General features: G+C 37.4%; 1 protein-coding gene across 1 annotated transcript in view; it reads right to left on the minus strand.

Annotated features, from left to right (window-relative positions):
• Window positions 1-2,123: 2,123 nt before the first annotated feature.
• LOC101207174 (probable inactive ATP-dependent zinc metalloprotease FTSHI 5, chloroplastic) overlaps window positions 2,124-23,407 on the minus strand; it is a 73,535-nt gene continuing 52,251 nt past the window's right edge. Inside the window, exons 13-19 of the mRNA XM_004142539.3 lie at window positions 18,836-18,955; window positions 17,809-17,994; window positions 17,636-17,710; window positions 13,080-13,139; window positions 12,849-12,956; window positions 12,123-12,203; window positions 2,124-2,493 (exon numbers count right to left, since the gene is read on the minus strand). Of these exons, the coding sequence (XP_004142587.1) occupies window positions 2,422-2,493; window positions 12,123-12,203; window positions 12,849-12,956; window positions 13,080-13,139; window positions 17,636-17,710; window positions 17,809-17,994; window positions 18,836-18,955 (702 nt within the window). The 3' untranslated portion in view covers window positions 2,124-2,421. The remainder of the gene's footprint in view (window positions 2,494-12,122; window positions 12,204-12,848; window positions 12,957-13,079; window positions 13,140-17,635; window positions 17,711-17,808; window positions 17,995-18,835; window positions 18,956-23,407) is intronic.

Genomic DNA, 23,407 nt, shown 5'->3' on the forward strand with positions numbered 1-23,407 from the left:
CCACTTTTGTGTTTTTATATTGTGTTGCTTTGTAAACAGGATGTTACGGCTGAAAGGTATAAAATATTGTGTATGAAAGCAATGCATTTCTTCTTCCATTCTCCCATCTTTCTTATCTATTCCATATGTATGATTGAATAGTTAGACAACAAGGAATGAAATATTCAATACTTAGAAAGTTATATTGAGTGTAGTAAGAGTTTTGTTCAGTTAAGTGTAATCACCAAATATGTGAGAACCATTTTTAGCTGAGCAAGTGGAGAAGAGAATGCAGCAATGCATTCTTGTTGCTAAACTCATCATTTTCCACATTACAGAGAGGTCAATGTGTGTGGCAAAAAGAACTGAGAGGTGTGTACCTTAAATTGAGGATTAGCTACTGTTACTACATTCACGATGATTAGATATAACACGTCATTTAACATATGTATTTGCATCCCAAAAGGCTAGCAATTATGGTATCGCACTAAGAAGTGCTCGCCTCAATTCGTGGTTGATAGATGTTTGTGTCACCTTTAAGTATTGAAGCATCAATCATTTTATCTAGTAATTCAATTTTTCTTTCCCACCTTGTCTATGATGAGATCATCTTTCACTGCGTCACATTACCATGTTCACCTTGCACTGCTAAGCACCATAGTGTAAATAGCTAGGATAATTCATATGTTCTTCATATGTCTTATTGTACAACCTATACCACATGATTTTGCACACAATTAGATAAACTAGGAGCTTGAAATTCCCTGAGTTTGACCTTGGACTAACCAGGTAACCTCCTATCGCTTATACTTGGGCGATAGAAAAGAAAGCTTGCACAACAATGTTTTATTATCATGAGTAGCAACACACAAACATGAATGAACATTTTATCGCATGACCCTATTCTGCCATCCAACAATCGGTACTTTTAGAGCTAGTAACGATAATCCTCGAATATAGAGAGAACTTAAGCATGAAATGAAACCAAGCAATAATCTTCTCGCAAAATGTGATTTACTTTTTCTTGAGTTTTCTCACACAATATTCCTACCGCATGACCTTCATCGCATAGGTAGTACGCGATCACAATCTCACACTCGACTTACTAATTATGTTTTGTTCAAGTAGAGACAAATATATCTACAGTGAGGAGAGTGAACCTCAAGCTATAGTGGATAGTCCGATTAGTTAAGAAATGTTGGTTAATAATAAAGTTAAATGGTTTAACTGGTTAATATAGAATCGTTGGAGCACATGATATTTGAGCCTATTAGGTCACTATATTAGATTGTAAAGGAAATTAAACTTATAATAATGTGATTGGAAAATAAGAATGGTTTGAATTGAATTAGACCAACTTATTCCATCAATTTAAGGAAAATAAGAATGGTTTGAATTGAATTAGAAAATAACTCTCAACATGAACATTTGCTTTCAAACGGTTCAAATTTCAAACTGCGACTTACATTATTGCCTATGCATAATGCAATTTTCAAATAATCTTCTTTTTTCCTTGGAAGAAGACCAACTTTGATTCATTTAATCAAATCTTGATCCTTTTCCTTGAAATATATATCAACCACAATGTGAAATATTTGAATCTTCTACCCCATATTGAAAAAAACAAAATAAAAAATGTATGTAATATTTGTTAGAGATATATAATTAAATTTACTTTAATCGTGCTTAATTTTTTGGGTAAATGATAAATTAATCAAGTAGGAGAGCAAGTTGATTTAGAAAGTTCTACATACAATGTTTTTCTACCTATTTAATATTAATTTTTATTTATTACGCTTTTTACATGTATTTCAAACCTAGAAGTTTCAGTGTTAGTAATATATAATTAAATTTATTCACTTGCTAGCTTTAAAATTTTTGAGTTAATTGATGGTTTAAGTGTTTTAACGGTGATGCCAAATTGCATGGACATCAATTTCGTAACGGGTGGTTTGGATGAAATCTTCTGACAGTAAAGGGCCAAGAGATTGCAATTCGTATGCACGATTTCTCTTCTGCGCATTGACTTTATTCCACTTCGGAAGCAGTGTTGTTCTGTGGGAAATTAAGTCCCTACGTAGTTAAGGAGGGTTGTCCTCACAAATCAAAGATCGGTCTCACTGAACCTTTAGAAATATAAGAAATGGGTGGTAAAAAGATTAACTTTTCATTCATAAATTATTCCTTTGATATTTCAAAACATCATTGTAGATATTTGAGTTCAAGAAGCGTTACAAAATCCTGTGGCCAAGCAAAAATGGTGCCTCTTCCCACACAAAAACCTTGTTCTGTACACCAATTACATCTCACCTCTGGCCACAGCACATCTAGATTACATCTCATCCCTACTTGAATTAATTATAGGATGAAAAATGGCAATGAAAAATATGAGCAACCCATATTCACCCTTTTTGTAATATATGGTTTAGTTCCAAATCGCACTCATTTTTCTCCTGGACTTGAAAGAGCAGTTCTCGATGAGTTTGCACTTTCAAGAAATCCACCAGTCAATGGCTGCAACCAAAGGAAAATATTTTAGTATATCTGATGAATAATTCAAACGTACGAAGTTTTGGCGGACACCACAAGAAACTTAGAACATTTTAATCAAAAGCCACAACATCAAAGAAAACTGCATACTTCCAACCACCATGATAAGAATACTTGCAACCTTTAATGTCAAAGAAATGTGCATGTACACAATAAAGTCAGTAGATTGCTCTCTCTTAAAAGTCTCTTGTGGCTTATGCAAGAACAAATCAATCAATAGGTGATGGAGAAGGAAAAGAAACACGATAATTTGAGCAGGAATAGTATTCTCAATCAACTCACTATATGACAATATTTCTAAACTATGCGGCATTTTTATGAGATTGATACAACGTAAAGATACATGAAAAAGATTTTTTTATTCCCTATGACAGCCACCAGATTTTCAGTGAGCGAGGAGACGAAGAGATGAAGAATAGGAGGATTGATAAGACTAAAGATAAGATAGTCCAGCAGCCAATAGGAGGGCACGCGTGATGGTACATGATGCAAACCCATTTTGGATATCAACATTGGCCCTGGCTTCACCCAAATAAAAAATCCTGGGCCAAACAGCCCAAATTCAGCACCTTGTTGTCCAATCCATACATTGTCCCTATCCCCCAGACCTTAACATGTGCAACATCTTGAAGCTTCTTTCAAAATTAAAGACGATTACAACAAACCCACACAAATTCAATTGGATCATGATGGTACATGATGCAAACCCATCTTGAATCAACATGTTTGTCCTCAGCAATGTGCTTCCTAGAAAAAATTTGTATGAGATCAAATAACCTAGGACTGGTCCAAACCAGAGTACCCTTGGCTGCAGATTTCTCAGTGTTGGCTACAATTGGATTGGTAGCCCTAACTGATGGATTTTGTTCATGTCCAGTTCATCCAAGTACTATTTTTTTGGAAAGGAGACCAAACTCTTTATTAATGATAAAATCTCAAAGTACAAGAGTTATATACATTGAGAATAATAAAGAAGCACAAAGCAAAAAGCCCTAGAAGATAAGAAAGCCCTAGGGGATTAGAAGGTGCACCAAGACATCTCAACTAGGTTGACACCCTCTTAGTACCAAAACATCACATCCCATATCTAAGCATGTACAAAGCAAAGAAAATAAAATTAGAAAGTACAAACTATGAAAGTCCAGAAAAACAACATAGGCCGAGACTAGGAAAGAAGACTAAAAAGATGATGTAAAAATAGAAACAAAAACTACAGCTGCTGAGAGATACAAAAATGAGGTTGGAAACAATGCTGGACGAAAATTAAGAGGCTGGTTGGGAGAGGAAAGCTGCCCAGTTGAGATAAATATCTTGAATAGAGTAAGCCTCGAACTCCTTGTTTAAGAAAACCCAAGCTGCTGCACTTCTTTATGCAGAGAGGACTTTTCATAACGACTTTTCTCTGTCATGGAATATCCTCTGATTTCCTTCAAACCACAATTTCGAAGAGGATAGCTTTTAGCAAATTTAACCATAGTCTTGGATTCTTGGAGCAGAGGACCCTCTAGAAGATGGAGAATCAAGGAGTGATGAGGGCCATAAAAAACCTAAACAATGTTGAAGATGGAGAAAAATCTGTTCCAGAAAAAAGAGAAAGGGCAAAATAAGAACAGATGAGCTGATGTCTCATTAGCTTTGAAACAGAGGAGGCAAACTTAGGGAAGAAAGCACTTGTTGGGGGCCTTCTTTTGAAGTACATCAGCATTGTTGAGGGACCCAAAAATCATCACCCAAAGCAGAATATTAACTCTCCGGGCTGGAGGACTTCGATAAGGTTTTAAATAAATGATTATCCATTGGGCAAACTGAATGCAAATGGACCGAGAGAGATTTAACCATAAAACAGCCATGGGGTCAATAGACCAAACCTTGTGATCTTCTAAATCAAGAACTTGTTCACCTAAGAGAAGGGAGAGTAATGATTCAAATTCGACAATTTCAGCATCTTTAAAACTTCTAAATGGTAGGGACCAAGAGAGGGTAGCAAAATCCCAATGATCGGCAACTGAGCCTTGGGAAGTAAGGCTATTCTGTTAAGTAGGGAAAAAAGGCCTTTGAGAGGTGAGGTTCCAACCCAAATGTCTGACCAAAAACTTGTTCTACTGTCATTACCAAGTTTAGTTAATGCTAGAGATTCCACCGAACTCCATACCTTTGAGATGCTAATTCATGGGCTCCTTAAATTATTTTCGGACTTTTCCAATGTGAAACAATCAAAAGGCTTTTTACTATGGATGCTACTATTGAAAAGAGAGACAAAGAGTTCACACCAATTTACGTGGAAACCCGAGTACCGGGAGAAAAACCACGATTGTTTGTGTTGTTATTATTTTCTAATGAATAAAGCAATAGGTACAAGGGAGAATAAATAGAGTACACAATGGAATAAAAAAGGAAAAGATTTAGGAAAATAAGGAATACATTCCCATAATCTTTCCATAATTATTCTAGGATTCTAACAAGGAAAAAGCCTAGAAAAAAAGGAAAGAATTCCAACACTCCCCCTCAAGTTGGGACGTAAATATCAATGAGGCCCAACTTGCTAACGCAGAAGTCGAAGTTTGGTCTGAGAAGCCCTTTGGTAAGAACATCAGCAACCTGTTGACTCGAAGGGATGTACGGAATGCATATGCTCCCACTGTCAAGTTTTTCTTTGATAAAATGTCGATCAATCTCAACATGTTTAGTTCTATCATGTTGAACAGGGTTGTTAGCAATACTAATAGCGGCTTTATTATCACAGAAAAGCTTCAATGGTGTCTCACATTCCTGATGAAGATCTGTCAAAACTTTCTGAAGCCAAATTTCCTCACATATTCCTAAACTCATAGCTCTATATTCAGCCTCAGCGCTGCTCCTGGCCACAACACTTTGCTTCTTACTCCTCCAAGTTACAAGATTGCCCCAAACAAAGGTACAATAACCAGAGGTAGATTTTCTGTCAACAACAGATCCTGCCCAATCCGAGTCAGTGTATGCCTCAACGGTCTTTCTGTCTGTTTTTCTAAACATCAGCCCTTTACCAGGTGTTGATTTTAAGTATCTCAAGATTCTGTTGACAGCTTTCATGTGTTCCTCATTAGGGGTCTGCATAAACTGGCTGACAACACTCACAGCAAAGGAAATATCAGGACGAGTATGAGATAAGTAAATTAATTTACCCACGAGGCGTTGATACTGTTCTTTATCAACTGGAACTTGATCATCAGAGTTTCCTAGTTTGCAGTTGAATTCAATAGGAGTGTCAGTGGGACGACATCCTAACATACCTGTCTCAGTTAACAAATCAAGGATGTATTTTCTTTGAGATACGGAGATACCTTCTTTAGATCTGGCCACCTCCATTCCAAGGAAATATTTCAAATTTCCCAAATCCTTGATTTCAAACTCATCGCCCATTCTCTGCTTTAGTTGACTGATTTCTGCCTGATCATCTCCAGTCAAAACAATGTCATCCACATAAACTATTAGAACAGCAATCTTTCCTGTTTTGGAAACCTTTGTAAATAAAGTATGATCAGAGTGTCCCTGCCTGTACCCTTGGGACTTGACAAAGGTAGTGAATCTGTCAAACCATGCTCTGGGAGACTGTTTCAGACCATATATAGATTTCTGGAGTTTACACACATGCTGACCAAACTGGGCTTCAAATCCAGGCGGAGGGCTCATGTAGACTTCCTCTACGAGGTCTCCATTCAAAAAGGCATTCTTAACATCCAGCTGATATAAAGGCCAATCTTTGTTCACAGCAACAGATAGCAGAACTCTAATAGTATTCAACTTAGCAACTGGAGAAAAAGTTTCTGAATAGTCAATACCATAGGTTTGAGTAAATCCCTTCGCAACTAACCTTGCCTTGTGTCTGTCAAGAGTACCATCAGCTTTGTATTTGAGAGAGAACACCCATTTGCATCCCACAGTTTTGTGTCCCTTAGGTAGAGTACAAATGTCCCAAGTACTATTCTTTTCAAGAGCTTTCATCTCTTCCATGACAGCATTCTTCCATTCAGGATACTTTAAAGCAGTGTAGATATCTTTTGGTATTATGGTAGAGTCAAGGCTTGCTGTAAAAGCTCTGAACTGAGGAGAGAGACTATTGTAGGAAACATAATTGCAAATGGGGTGTTTAGTACAAGACCTGGTGCCTTTTCTCAGAGCAATGGGAATGTCAAGAGAGGAATCATACTCATCTGATTTTCCTGTATGACCCTGTTCCGCTTCATTATTACGGGTTTCTATTCTGACCTCAATCTCATCACCACTGTCCTTTTCTTCCACGTTTTCAAGAACAGCAACATTAGACCTGTCATTCTCACTTATCATATTCTTAGTACAGGGTTCAGTAGGGTTTTCCATACCTTGATCTCGAGGAGGTTCAGAGTCTTGGACTGGAGCCGGCGGCTGACTAGTAGGGGAACCGACTTCCTTTTTGTGATTCCTCCTGTAGTACGTTTTCCAGGGGACTTGGTTTGTGGGTAGGACTATGGAATGAGGAATGATGTTAGACACAACACTAGGAGTGGGTTCGATGAATTCAAAGGTGTTGTTAGACTCTTCACTCACACTCTCCCCCTGAAGATGGCTAACGGGAAAGTAGGGTCGATCCTCACAGAAAGTAACATCCATAGTGACAAAGTATTTTCTGGATGGTGGGTGAAAACATTTATAACCACGCTGGTGAGGGGGATACCCAACAAACACACATGCCTGAGCCCGAGGGGTAAATTTGGTTTGATTAGGGCCAAAATTATGGACATAAGCGGTACACCCAAACACACGAAGAGGAACCTCAGAAACATGACGAGTCGATGGGTAGGACTCCTTAAGACAATCTAAGGGAGTTTGAAAATGAAGAATACGAGAAGGCATTCTATTGATTAAATGAGCTGCTGTAAGAATAGCATCTCCCCACAAGTATGAAGGAAGGGAAGTAGAAAGCATAAGGGAACGGGCTACTTCCAGAAGGTGACGGTTTTTTCGCTCGGCCACTCCATTTTGTTGAGGAGTGTAGGCGCACGAGTTTTGATGAACAATCCCCTTGGAAGCAAGAAATTCACTAAGGTTATGGTTTTGGAATTCCCGACCATTATCACTCCGAAGAATAGCAATTTTTTGATGGAATTGTGTTTCAATGGTGTGATAGAAATTTTGAAACATAGAGGAAACCTCAGATTTATCAGTGATAAGGTAGACCCAGGTAAGACGGGTATGATCATCAATGAAGGTTACGAACCACCGTTTTCCAGATGAGGTTGTTATCTTGGATGGTCCCCAGACATCACTATGAACAAGAGTGAAGGGTTGGGTTGGTTTGTATGGTTGTGAGGGAAAAGAGACTCGATGTTGTTTGGCCTGAATACACACATCACAAGATAAGGTAGTCATCTCAACTTTAGAGAAGAGATGTGGAAATAAATGTTTCATATATTGAAAATTAGGGTGGCCTAAACGAAAATGCCACAACATACAATCTTGTTCAGAAGTAGTGAAATAGGAAGATAAGAGGCTAGTCCTAGGAATGCTACTAGAAGAGGTATCGTCATCAAGGAGGTAGAGTCCCCTACTATGCCGGGCAGTGCCAATCATCCTCCCCGAGCTCAAGTCCTGAAAAGAGACAGAATCAGGTAAGAATATTGCTTTGCAGTTTAACTCATGAGTGATCTTGCTTATCGAAAGCAAATTATAAGATAGTTTGGGCACATGCAAAACATTATGTAAGGAGAGCCCTGCACAAGGAGAAATCTTCCCCTTTCCAGCAACGGGGGCCAAGGAGCCATCTGCAATTCTAATTGTCTCGTTCCCAGCACAAGGAATGTAAGATACAAAATGTTCAGAGGACCCAGTCAAATGATCTGTGGCACCAGAATCCAGAATCCAGGGGTTCTTCCCATCAATACTAACAAGACCGAAGGAATGAGGTATACCTGATTGGACAATGGCACCTAAAGTGGCAAGACTGAGATCAGTTTGGTTTTTGTGTGGATCGGATTGTTGAGGAGGTTCAGCAGACTCACTCACATACGCCCGCCCTGTGTTCTGTTTGTCGTTGGAAGGGCGTTTCTTACTTCCTGGGGGACGACCATGTAACTTCCAACATTGTTCTTTGGTATGCCATTGTTTTTTGCAATGCTCGCAGACAGGAATTGGTTTTCCATTATGCTTGTCACTGCTACTGTTAGAAGATCTTGCACTAAAAGCAGCAGAGTCAATAGTAGGGGTTGCGGAAATATTCATAGCACTTGTGCGATCTTCCTCGAGGCGGATTTCAGAGCAAACTTCCATCAGGGAGGGAATCGGTCTTTGACCTAGTATACGCCCTCGAACTACATCAAACTTAGGATTAAGACCAGCAAGAAAGTCATAAATCCTGTCATTCTCTTCAATTCTCGAGTACTGTACACCATCAGTGGGATCACGCCAGACTAGTTCTCTGCATAGGTCCATTTCTTGCCATATAAGAGAAAGCTTATTGAAAAAGGATGTGACATCCATGGTTCCTTGCTTGCATTCATGAACTTGCTTTCTCAGCGTGTATAGACGAGAGGCATTCTGACGTTTTGAGTAAAGTGTCTGGGCTGTGTCCCAAATATCCTTGGCTGTTGCAGCAAACAATAACGGCTTGCCAATTTGAGGTTCCATACTATTGATCAATATGGATCGAAGAATAGAGTCTTCTTGTGCTCTAACATCTCTACAAATAATTGTGCTCCAATAGGCAAAACCTTCCATAGCAAATCTCTAGCCCATTTTGCTAGCAAGGCAAAACTATGAGTTTTTGAGACCCCCACCCTTTAAGGGGAGAGAAACCAAATTCCAATTGACAAGATGATTAAGCTTGCTACCGGAATAACCTTTCCAAAAGAAATTTCTTGTGATTTTTTCCAAGGAGACTGCCACATTTTGAGGGAAGTATAGATAATAAGTTCGGAGGCTTGCCAAGATTGCATTGCACAAAATTTTCCTTCCTCCTCTAGAGATGTTAAAGCACTTCCATCTAATTTCTTATGAATACGATCAATCACCAATTGCCATAACTCTTGACGCTGAGGATAGCCACCTAAAGGAAGACCTACGTATATAATAGGTAAATTCTCTGCCTTGTAGCCAATACGGTTAGCGGTTTGCAGTAGGATGTCCTCGGGTATATTAACTCCACTAAGAGTTGATTTTTCCCAATTAACTTTCTGCCCCGAACACCATTCGAAGGGTCTAATAGCTTCCTTAAGCTTGAGAAGCATTTGATCATCAAATTTACAAAAGAAAAGAGTATCATCAGCAAATTGCAGCAAGGGGAGGTGTATCAAATCCTTACCCACAAGGAAGCACTCATACTAACCACTGAGGTGAAGCTTGTTGATGATGGCTGCTAAAACCTTACTTACAAGGAGAAAAAGGAAGGGCGAAAGGGGGTCCCTTGACGAATACCTCTTGAAGCAGTTATGTGGCCCCTTGGCCTACCATTGATGAAGATGAAGAATTTAGGATTCGACAAACAGCCCATCATCCATGCTGTCCATTTGGGGCAGAATTTTTTCAGAATCAGAACCTTTTCTAAAAATCCCCAATCAACTAGGTCAAAAGCTTTTTCAAGGACTAGTTTCAAGATCCAACCCTTTTTCTTTTTGGCTCTGTAATCCTCCAATACCTCATTAGCAATCAAGATAAGATCAAGAATCTGTCTTCCAAGCACTTTGGAAGGAGCTGATGATGGAGTCCATTACTAATTCTAATCTTTCTGCAAGAATTTTTGCAATCACCTTGTAATAAAGGGTTGTGAGACTAATTGGGTGAAAGTCCTTCATAACTAAAGCGTTATCTTTTTTCTGAACAAGGCATATGAATTTTTTTTGAACGCAAGTGTTTAGCCTTCCATCTCGTGAAAATCATCCAACAAGGACTTGAAGGAGTCCTTGAAAACGACCCAATGTTTGATAAGAAATTCTGATGTAAAACCATCCAAACCCAGAGCTTTATTTCTACCAAGTGCTTTCACTGCCGAGAATAATTCCTCCATCATAAACTGAGAGATAAGGGCTGCATTTTGAGCTGGAGTTACACAAGGCCAATCATTAATATGAGGGATGAATCTAACTCCAGGGATTTTTGTATAGAGGTTCTAAAAAAATCCAATATAAGTCGTTCAACTTCATGTGAGGAATTAATAACCGCCCCTTGATCATTTTTCATTTCTGAGATAAGATTTTCTTCTTCTTTTTGCATTCAGAAAGCGGTGGTAAAACCTAGTGTTTTTTCATCCCCAACAGACAGCGACTTAAGTTTGCTTTTCTGAATGAGGTTGCGTTCTTCAAACTGATAAATGGATAGGATTTCTGCCTTTATTGCAGATCAGATACACACTTCTACCTCATTTAATCCAACAGAATCTGCTGTAGCATCCAAAAACTCCAGCTCGGATAAAAGAAGCTTCTCATTTTCTTTCATTTTAGCTTGCGTGGAAGAATGCCAAGCTTTGACAGCCTGCTTAACCTTCCTCCACTGTTCATGTAGGATACAACCACCCCAGCCTTGATGAATGAAGTTGCACACAGTGGATTCAATTAAATGATTACATTCACTGGAGAGCAGCCAACTATTGCAAAAACGAAAAAGGGGTAAGGCCTCATAATATAGCACCGGCCTCCAAAAAAATTGGGAAACGATAAGAGAATATAGAGCTTCTCTTGAAGCTGAGAATTCTTCCAGAGTTTGCTTGGAACTTAGAGACTTTAAGCCGGCCTCTATCAATGTCTACGTGCTTTTTAAAGAAACGGTCAGCTGGAAAGTTGAGGAGTTCGACAATGGCTTCCTAGAGCCATCAAATTTGGTCATCGGAAAGGGATAGGGTCCTGTGGGCGTGCATGTCTTCAATGATGAAGCAGTCCTTTTCCTTCCAAATGCAGTAATGAGAATGGTTGCTCTTGCAGCTGAAAACCTCCATTCTGAGAGAGTTGGTGGTGGACGGAGGAGTTGGCTGCCGGAGGGGAAGGAGGAGAGGGGAGAGAGGAGAGAGGGGAGAGAACCCTACCTTTATCTTTTATAACAATAATATTCTTCATCCAAGTACTACAGAATATTGATAAATTCTTTTAAGCCTTTTTCAATTATGTTGCTCAATAATTGCATTGGCCTATGTTCATTTGCTTAGAAACCCAAATCAACGTTAAACTCCTAAATTTCAAGTGAAGTTAAAAAATTATTATTATTATTAAAATTAATTTTTTTTTAAAAGAACCCCATAAATAGCAGCCATTAAAAATTAACAATATCACTTGCTTCGAATTTAATGTTGTATTGAACAATGTTTCTGGTGTTTGATACCATAAATCACGTGGATTACATTATTTAAGTGTTGACACTCAGCAATCAACGTTTTAGCAGCAACAATCATACATATCAAGGTGCCCTATTACAAATGCAAGCAAACAAGTCACTTAAAGATAATTCAAAAGCAGAAGGATCAACCATTATAGAGTTGTGAATTTGCAAGCAGAGGAGCACTAAATCCTAAAAACGTAAATCTAGTTTGAATAACAATGCACCGAGAAGAAAAGGAATTAAAATCATAAATAGACTGAAAACAACATATAATATACCTCTCTATCGTAGTATTCGGAAAGAAAAAATGGTTCTTTCTCCCTAATTCCTCCATTGGTTTCAATTAATCTCTCCAAAACCTGCCAAGAGGAAGGCTACTCATTAGTGTAATTGCAATCAAATGTCATCAGCGTCATTCAGAACCATTTTCAGCTGAAAAGCAAATGAACAATTTTTTTATCCAGATTGAAACCAAAAAGATAAATTATAATACAGGTTTCACTCCGTGTAAACTCGAATGAAATTAATAGATAGATAAAAAAAAAAAAAACAATCTCCTGAAGTTGGATCTAGCATAATTCAGATAGCCAATGAACTCACTCACATGACATGAATAGCATCTCAATTTATCACCCAACAGTCAAGAGTGTTGATTTGCATCAATTTAATTATGGCATGAACCTGCCACAAGACTTCTTATGTTTGTAACCTTAAAGTTATTTATGCTTTATAAGAACCGTAAAAATATGTTTTCAATCGGGAATTTAAATGTTATCCCTAGCACTGAACAGTGTGAAGAAAATTTATCATTCAGAGAGCTAAAACAAACCCAGAATTTCTCAAAGAACAACCGATGGTTATACTCATGTTTTTTCTTCAATTATGTGAATATCTTAAACAATCTATTGGGCACTTAATAGGAATGGAATCTAATAGATCAAGAACCCAATTCAAAGAAAATATAAAATAGGATTCAAATAATTATTAGAAGATTGAAGGGTTACCTTCCCAGTAAGAATTTCAAACTCTAGTAATTCTTCAACAAACTTTTCAAGAACTTGACGGTTCTTCCCCAACATTTCCTTCGCTCTAGAATATGCTAAATCATAAATCTAGAAAAGCAAAGTGAGCGTGGTTAATTAAATAATCCTAAGCCAATTAAGTCCCCATGTAGGAATCAAATAAGATTAACTCAGTCAATTATTTGTAAATTTGAAGTACAATTGAAAATATACCTTCTCAACTTTAGCTGCCACTTCATATTCACAGTTATCACCCATACTCAAAAAAGAAACCTATGTCATCATCAAAGGTGTATGACATCACTAAATGAGAGCCACATAAAGACGGTTGAGCAGATAATAAATAACAATGAGAAGCCCGTTGAAAAGATTAAAAAAACAAAAATAGAGTGAACTTTTGAAGAGAACAGTGGCAATATGACATAACACAATGATAACTAAAAATAAAAAAAGGTAAGTTCTCTCTCCCTTTCTCTCTTCCCTCTCTCCTACTTTCTTTCTCCTCCTCCTTCCCTTCAATTTTTTGCCGGTCGATTACCTTATCCGGTAGACACTGCTAGTCATTGCCTTGTTCTTGGACATTACCCTAGCTACCATTCTTACTTTCTCAAAGATGGAACTAAAAAGCTGCAAAATCGAAAACCTATTTTTCTGTATCTGGCATGAAGATAAAGCTTTTCACATTGAAGATGTTGAAGCTAATATTTCTGTCTTTATCAATCCTTCAACTTAGTTGGTTCATCGAAACGGTGAAAGATTTGAATAAGAAATCTACAGAAGATTATTTCTATAAGAAAGAAAAAGTTGAGTGTGGAAGGGTTGAAGCTTCTAAATTCAGATCCAAAAGTGGGTGGGTTCTGAGATGCATTGCATGGCCTCGTTCTGGAGGGAGATCATTTATATCCCCATTAGCGAAGATAAACAAGGGTGGAAAAGTTTCGGAAAAATGTTGGGAGACTTCAAGAACATCCACGACTACAATTTCTGGTTCTCCACCCAATCCATGTTCAACTCCTTTATGAAGCAACCGAACAGAAATACGAAAGGAAGCTATGCAGAGATAGCAAAATCAAAAGAGTCACCCAAAACCTCTTTCTTCCATACCACAAAACAAAGTACAAGCAAATATTGGGTGATTAAAAATCCGGTAGTCTTCAAAGCCGATTTTGATAATCTTTGGGTTGTTTCAAAACTTTTTGAATTTGATAGTCGGGTAAAAATTAATGAGGCATTAGAACTCTTTTTCGACTCAAAAGTTATCATCAACCCATTATTTGCAGACAATGCTTTGATTGAATTGGATCGTGGTCCTTTGAAGGAGTTCATTGAAAATCGAGGCAAATGGCAATCTTTTGGTGTCTTTCATTTAAAGTTTGAAAAGTGGAACAATCTGATCCATGGAAGCCCGTTATATTCGAAAGGCTATGGAGGGTGGATCTCAATAAATAATCTACCTCTTGATTATTGGTGTAATAAAACTTTTGAAGTGATTGGAGCTCATTTTGGAGGTCTAGAAAATATTGCAGCTGAAACTATCAACTTCATTAATGTCTCAGAAGCCAAGATTCAAGTGAAGGAAAATCTGTGTGGTTTCATTCCGGAAACCATTGAGATTTCTGATGAAAGAAGAGGAAACATTTTTTTAATTTTGGGGATATCTCTGTATCCAATCCACCCAGCAAATTTCAAGGTGATTTATTTACTCACGATTTTTCTAATCCTTTAGATATTGTTAGATTAAGCCAAGTTGTGAAGGACGAAGGCTTTGAGGAAGGTTCATTTAGCTCCAAGTTTGACTATCTCCTTCATTCGAACTCCATCCCAAGCACGCAAAGGAACCCTTATGAGTTGTCTGAAAGGTTGTTCAAACATCTTCAACAGAGATCAATACCATCTCTCCGTAACTGCAATGCATAGTCGGATTCTGGGAATTCTTCCCTTCAACATCCGGCTAATGTTAGTTCCGTTAGTAAACAGTGGGCAGACGACAATCGGAAGTCTGAGAATTCCAAGAGCCGTTCAAAATCAGAACCACCAATCAGGAGAAACTCGGCCTTCCCGCCAAAGGAAACTCCTTTAATTTTATTCCTTTTGAAAAATCACTTGTAGGAGACCAGCAGTCACTTATCTATAGGAATATAGATAATAATAATGTTTCTATGATTAAGAGTGCCAGAAAGAATTTAATCTCCACGAAGGCCAATGATAAAAGTAATAAAGTTCAGATGGGAGCTACATTTACTCTGCCAGAAAATGAGAAGTTGTTATTAAAGAAGAAAGAAAAGCGTGCAGAAGACAGCTGTGTTATCAAAGGCTCCTTCCAACGTCTTCTAATTTTGAAAATAAGGCATGTGAAAAGTCAAAAAATGGAGAGCAAAGGTCACCTATCTCTAAAAATAAAATTAAAAAAAAGCAGCTGTATTTTTCCTATTGATAACAGCAACGCCAGCAAGTCAGTCGACAAAGAAATAAGTTCTTCTCCTCCCTTGTCAGCTCGGTTTAACATAGCTACAAAGGTTTCTTGCCCCCCAAAGTTCTACTTGAAGCATTTTATAAGGAAAAAGACCTCCTTCAACAATGTTTGGACTGTTCTTTTCAATTCCGAGACTCTTGGAGCTTGTTCATTCAAGGCTCAAGAGAAGTATTATCAGGGTCATCATTCTTTCAAGTCTTCTTTCACTGAAGCAAATCCAGATCTTTTGGAAGTTTCCAGCTCTCTAGTCCAAGCTACTGGTTGCAATAACAGGCGAGGTACATTTAACTCTCTAGAAAAGTGTGAGCAAAATACAAGTAAGGTGCAATATGGGATTGCTAATCCAGAGGAAAATAGCAGTCTTGAAGATCAAGACTCAGATGTTGAATCAGCCCCAAGTGTCAGTAGTGAGGAATTGGAAGAGATTAAAGAAGGAGAAGAGGTTGAGGATTCTGAGATTTTGGAGAACATAATCAGCGATGTCCGCGAATTGTTTGTGGAGGAAGGTGTAGAAGAAGAACAACCTTCTCTCCAGAAATTCAGAGAAGAAATCCCACAGCACTTGCATGACATCATTGAAGCTTGCGATATTTCTTTCCTTTGAGTTCTTTCAACTTTATCTTCAGCATTGAAAGTAGTCTTGAATGTGATAGTGCTTCGAAAGTACTTTTGGAATAAAAGGGAGCTAGGAGTTGATTAATATAAAATAAAAAATAAAAAATAAAATTGAAAAATTGGTAGTTAGGAAGCAAATTAAGCTGACAGGAGGTTATGGTCTTGCTACGAGTACCAAAAATTGCAGTTTTGATCCAAACTCTTCAAATCCTTATGGAGTTCTATTGTAATTTGATGATTATGAACCATCTGTATAAAGATTTCTGGATACCTAATGATTATGGTCTGTATGATCATAGAGTGATTGTGTATTTGGCTGGAACTTATTTCTTTACCAGAGTTTATTTTGGAGCCTTGATCTTTTGGAGGTAATTTTGTGTGGTAAGCCGATTTTCAGCAGACAGTATGCCATGTGAAAGAAGAAGTTGATTAGATGTATAGCAGAAAGTAGTTTGCGAGGTTTCCAGTTTCAAGAAAACCCGAAGGTTGAAGTAGTGAGTGAGCTTCAGATTCTTAAGGGGCTTTAGTCTCACTGGAAAGAAGGGGTTATAATCAACCAATGTTAGTGGCCGTCGGCTCCTGTTGGAATTTTTTTTTTTTCATTCATTCATTCCTTTGTATTAAAGCTGGAAAATTCTATGAGATTACCGAAGTCTATGTCAATTTGTTAATCTAATTTGGAAAATGGATTTTGATCACGAATTGTGTTTGGGAAGGTCCTAGAGTTTTTTTACCAGGCAAGCTTCTCCACATAAGACCTCGATGGAGTCGTCATCTCTTAGCCTTCTCGTGGTGTTCCTTCTCCAAGGATCTCAAGTTTGTCTCAGCGCGAGTTGATGGATGTCTCCTATAGCTTTTTATTTGTGTTTCTTTATACTTCTTTTGGTTTTGTTTTGATTTGCCTTTGGAAATTACTCCTTTATTTTGGTTTTTAGCTTGTTTGGATATGATGAGGGTGCTATGGGGGTGTCAACCTAGTTGAGATGCTCAGGTGCACCTCCTGATCCATGGTTACCTATGTTCATTGTATAATTCTCTTGTACTATGAACTTTTGTCTCATTATTATTATATTGTTAAAGACACCGTCTCCTTTTCAAAAAAAAAAAAAAATGACATATAACACAAATGAATGTGATTTTGAAACTTTGAAAGATGTATAGTATGGATAAGAGTTACTTCGAGTATAGTTCAATGAATAAGGATCAAATTACCACAAGGTCAATGATTCAATACCCATAATTGATGAATTCAAAAAAAGATATTAATACGAAAAAAGGATTCTCCTTTAACGTTCTTTGGTCATTTAGCATGATAAAGGTTATTGCCGATTAGGCAAGTTGGGTTGAACATTACCAATTGTTTGGGATATTATGCTTATGGTTGAATTGATTATTTGCTTTTAAAGTTATCAGATTTTATATCAAGAAAGTTTGCATTGAGTCTTCTCCCTTCTACATCAATAATAGAACTAGAAGTTGATGAGTTCTTAAGTTAAAATCTAAGAAGTCCCGCTCCCTGCCACTACTGATCATAAGATGCCATAAACCTAATATTCAACACGTGCGGTCATTGTAATTGACAGATCCAATATCTGAAACACTTCGTGGAGGGAACTTTATCTATTCAACAATAATAGAAGAATCACACAATAAGTTTTGGATGTGAAAGAAAGAAATATACTGCATTGTTTCGGCTGTAAATTGCTGGACTATCATCTGGTCCCCAGCCATACTGAAGCACCATTCTTGTTGCAATCTACCACAGAAGAGATTTAGTACAGTGTGTTATGAACAAAAATTAGGTAGCTTATAAGATGACTGACAAATATTCCAAGAGAGCTCTCTGAAACTAACCTCTTGTGCCTGCTTTAACTCATACGAAGATAGGAAATTTTCTTCTCCAAAAGGAAGCAGCATTTTAGCTGCTATATATGAACCAAAGCAAAAAACAAGCTTCTTTTCTAGGTACGATCTTGATTCTGAATTCCCATTAATGGATCCTTTGTCTCTTCGCTTACTGATCTTTGTACATCCAATACCCTACAAAAGAGGCACAAGTTCAAACACAATAAAATCACCATGGTGTCTTCAAAGCTCAAACACAATTCTCCAAGATAGTGCATATTTGCCTAGAGTTCTTTTCTTTTTTCTTTTGTAATATTAATAACTGTAAGTGCACGAGCCAATTGATTGAAAGTAAACTAATGAGAAAGTAGATCTCAAACACCATATCATGCCAAGTTTATCGAATATTTTAATATTCTAGCCGGATGGTAGCCATAACATGCTTTGAACTTCCAACCAGAAAGCAATCAGTGCTTTCCCTCTCTTTGAAATTTACTATTACTTTTGTCTAATGTATTCTAGACAAGCGATCTTCCACAGGCTTTCAATTTTTCCTTTCTGTCCTCAAAAAAGTATAATAATAATCACCATCTTCTTCTCCCACGTATTTTATATTCTATAAATATTCTACGCAAGTAGTATAAAAAACTTTAAGTTGATACAATTTTTATAAAAACAATTGTTCACACGATCAAATGAACTGTAGACCATATGAGGTCATCCTATACCAGTAGGTTGAAAAATACTTCTTTGTTACATATTAGTTGGTATGGTAAATTTCAGGTGGGGAATATCTTATTGTTATCCCTGTTTATGAAATTTTTTTGATTATCGATACATTTATTAATCATTGTAACCGAAAAATAATAAGAAGCAATAATTGTATTACAATATAAGACAGAGGCGTTTTACCCAAAAATGTATGGCTGATGTAACCATACAAGCAGAATACCACATATCTCTTTATTACCACTGAAAACCAAAACTTTTTATGCAGAAGAACTTGTTCAAGCTTTTGGGTAGGAAAATGTCTAACCTGCCAAGACAATGGCTCAAGCCACAAATTATCCACGACATCAAAATTCGGTAATAGAAGGGCAATAAGACCACGACCAGCTGCCCAAACAGCATGTGGAAACTTTGTCTCCCTTGTCCACTAGAGAATAGACTTCATTTAATTAGTTCATATTAAAATGGTAAAACTAATGCTTACAAGATTATGGTGTGCATGCTTATTGGAAACATGTTAAAAGCCAGTACGTTAAATATAATACACGAAGGAACTGTCAAATATCTGTTGGAACACCAGAATGTGTTCGAATTTATTGATACCAAACTAAGAAATACAAAGTAATCAAAGGAACTCAAGACATATCAATAGAACTCTAACCCTCTACCCTTCCTTTCTTTCAAGGAATGTTGCAGCCCAATATCTTCACCAAAATACTTCATGCCTTTCTTCCCTCCTCAACTTCCTATTTGTAACCAACTAACTACCAACAAATCTAATAACCTTTATACCCCTACCCTATATTAATCTAGGTATCTAACAATATCACCATATATACTGGACACCACAAACAAGTATATGTTTTGATTAACACATAAAATAAACTTTGATATCCAATACTGTTAATGAGGAAGGTTCACTTTCCATTTACAAGAAAGGTTAACATATCTTTTTTGAAAATGAAACAGAGTTTTTCATTGATATAACAAAAATAAGAGAATGATTACAACAAGACAACAACGGAACAACAAGAACCCAACAATGACTCCAATAATCAGATACAAGAGCAACCACCCCAAAGTTGAACAAAATAAAAGAGAACCACACTAAATAAGCAGGCCACAACCAATAATTACAACAGGATAATAACAATTCAAAAACAAAATAGAACTAAGACAAACTTTCAACTTCGTAAGCTGCGGAAGGAAAAAAGTTTGATTTTCTAACGCCTGAGAGGGATCATGAGCAAATCTTCAAGGAAGCAAATGTCTTGCAAAATCCTGAACATTCTTTCACAATGGATCTTAGATGAGCTGGAATTTCGGAATGGGGCAATGCTGTTCTATTGGAAAGTTCTTCCGTATCTGAAGACAAAAACTGTTCCTCATAAAACAGAGCATTTAAATCTCCTCCCTGATTGCCTAAAGGCTCCGGGGAATCTTGAACTAAACCTTCCTCGGCGGCAACTAAATCTTCGATACTCACATTAATAGGTGAACCAACATCGGAACCCATCTTCTTTTTCTGGGATAAAGTTGAATGGTAATGGTAAAATGTTGAAATGTAGTGGTAATGGTAGTGTTGAAAGGTACAAAGCCAGATTGGTTGCTAAAGGGTATATGGAGTTGATTATCAAGAAACATTTGCTCCAGTTGCTAAAATCAACTCTATTCAAATTTTTTTGTCTGTTGCAATTAACTTTGATTGGTCTCTCTATAAATTGGATGTTAAGAATGTCTCTCAATGAATTAAAATAAAGCTCTCACGTTAGGAAAGGTAAGTTCTCTCCCCTCTCTCCTCTCTCCTTTCTCCTCCTCTACCATCCTCCCCAGATTAGTTAGGCCTCTCCGACGAGCCCGTCAACATATAAATTGTTAGCTACAAAGTTAATCAATCACATTATTGTGTTTGGAAAGAGAACAAAGACTTTTTTGTTGAAGATGTGGAAGCTAACAAATCCATATCAATCACCGAAGCTCAACTCCGATGGACATTGCATACCATTTCAGATCTCCTCAATAATCCAATAGACTGCTTCTTCCAGAAAGATGGTGGATTTGACAGAGGGCGACTGAAGATCTTCAAGTTCCAAGACAAAACGGGTTGGATACTTAGCTGCGACATTTGGGCTTATTCAGGTCATATTGCCCTTAGAATCTGCTCAGAAGTTAATTTGCGAGGCTAGTCTTCATTCTGTAAAATGCTGAATAAGTATGTAGATATAGTTGACTACTCCAGATGGTTCTCAGATATTTCTACTAAAGCTCCCTTCCAACCTTCGGTGGAAAAACAAAGTTATGTTGCTAAATCCAAAATCTCCAACCAAACAATACCCGGTTCAAGTCTTTCTAACTCCCCTGTTCCAAGGTCTAAATTTAAGGTACCTGGCCAGATTCCTAGTCAAAAAAGGAAGGTTCAAGTGCTAGTCCATCCTCCCCCTTCAAAACAGAAGCATTGGTTGATTAAGAATCATGAAGTTCTGAAGGTCAATTTCAAGAATTTATGGATTATATTAAGATTATTTGCCTCAGACGACTGGAAACTGATCCGTAAGATGCTGGCAGTTCTTTTCCAAACGAAAATTGTTATAAATCATCTATATGATGAGAATGCCCTCATTAGCATTGACCAAGGGTCAATATTAAATCTCATCTATGAGGAAGGAAAATGAAAGGCCTGAGGAATTTTCACCTCAAATGCGAAAGATGGGATAACCTCAAACACAGCCGGCCACTTGTTCAAAAAGTCTATGACAGCTGGCTCAAAATTAAAAACCTTTCTTTGGATTAGAGATGTATAAGTACCTTTAAGGTTATTATGAATCATTTTGGAGGTCTCTTAGATATAGCCTCCGAAACTCTGAATTTAATCAATGTTAGTGAAGCCCGAATTCAAGTTAAGAAGAACTTATGTGCCTTTGTGTCGTTCACGATTGAAATCACTGATCTAAAGAGGGGAAATATCTACCTACATTTTGGAGATTTTGAATTCCTAAATCCTACTAATCCCTTCAAAGCCCCTACCTTTTGAGATGATTTCAAAAACTCTCTTGATTGTTTGAGAGTTAGAGAAGTTATGCTAGATGAAGATATTGATTCTTCCTTCTTTCGATCAATCCAGAAAATCCCAAAATCAGTGTTTGCAACTCTCCATAGAAAATCCCAAAATCAGTGTTTGAAATTCTGAAGAATTTTCTGACCATCCCACCGGCGCCGAAGAAGAAGACAATGACCAACAGTCAGGTTGAAGACGAATTGAATGTGCGGGCATCTGAACCGGCCCCATTTTTTAATTTTGCTAAACCCAAGTCAGACAATTGTTGCAAAAAGGTAGTGGGGTCAACTTTTAATGATTATGCTTTTAAATTTCCGGTAGTCGAAGAGTCCTTCAGTGAATCATTAAATGGGGGGAATAAAGGAAAAAAGGCCCACTTTAATAACTCTTTGAGGGAAAACGATCTTTGCCCAAGTAATTTGGATGACAACTCAGCAGATTTATTGCAAAAAACATTTCAAAACCAGATTCTTCACTTTTTGTTAGTGCAGAAGGCCAATTTTCTTCAGAATTCGGTATTTCCAACCATTTCAAGAGTGCCAAAGGTAGCAAGTCGTCTCATGTTCCAAAAATACTTAAGCATTATATCCGCAAGCAAACCTCCTTCAATTATGTGTGGACTGCCCTTCTAAAATCTGAATTAAATGGGGTTTGTGACCTTAAAATTCCCCCTTTAGACTCTTTTCGGTATCAACCCATCAGCACTCTGTTTCTGCCAATAACCTGGATCTTCTGGAAGTGTACAGCTCTAAAATTCAAGTCCCTGAACATTTATTAGGTCAGTAAAAGTTGATCCTTTTTCAAAGTGTCTCAATTTTTCTAAGTACACCATCTCTAATTCAAAGGCATCTTTTATGTGAGGCTCCCCCTGAAAAGATGATTCCTCTCTCAAAACCCAGCTCGAAATTTTCTCCTGTCAGTGTTAGTAGTGAAGATTCAACCGAACCCAGACCTTAAATTAGACTAAAAAATTGAAGGAATAGACCTAAATGTTTTGTTTAATGTTGAAGGCTTCCCCCCAAAATAAAATTTCCCTCGATTTGCCTAAAGATTTGTTGTAACTAGCAGTGATTGTGGAATTATTCTAGCTTAATTTAGAAGTGCAGCCATCCCTTTTCTTCTTCCAGCTTTTATGAAGATTGTCTCTTGGAACACTAGGGTTTGAATGATTTCTCCAAACGTGCAGCACCCAAGAAGTCCATCTTTAATCTCTCCAGATTTTTCTCTTCGTGTGGGGGGCAACTAAAGCCACTTTGCTGATGTTGATATTTTGAAAGAATTTTTCGAGCCACTTCTGGGTTTCGGACTTGGCATGATAGCTTCGAGATTGCCCATTGCATCTTCTTGCTAGTCTCTAGATTCAAATGTTTTCTTTTTGAGAGAGATATTTCGTTGTGCTTTATATTTAGATATCTTTGTTTTGGTTCTATTTAGCTTCAATTTTCTGTTGGATTTCACTCAATTTTTTATTGATACCCCCATAACACCCTCATCATATCCAAACAAGCTAAAAACCATTGCAAATGAGTAATATCCAAAAGCAAAACAAAACCAAAAGAAGTACAAAGAAATACATATACAAGGACTAAAACATCCATCTAAAAAAGAGGCGACTGATTAGGCTAATCAAGTCTTAACAAAAAACCCTCCAAATTCTTCGATCTATACTCCTTAATTGCTTCATTAGCTATCAAAGCTAGGTCCGAATCTGCCTTCCAGCCAAAAAACCCCCCTAAGCATCAGAAATTGTTGACGAAGCACTTTCCTTAAACAATTAGCAAGAGCTCTAGCCAAAATCTCGTCAATCCTAGCAATGATCTTCTT

This window comes from Cucumis sativus, chromosome 1 (assembly GCF_000004075.3).
Source record: "Cucumis sativus cultivar 9930 chromosome 1, Cucumber_9930_V3, whole genome shotgun sequence".
NCBI lineage: Eukaryota > Viridiplantae > Streptophyta > Magnoliopsida > Cucurbitales > Cucurbitaceae > Cucumis > Cucumis sativus.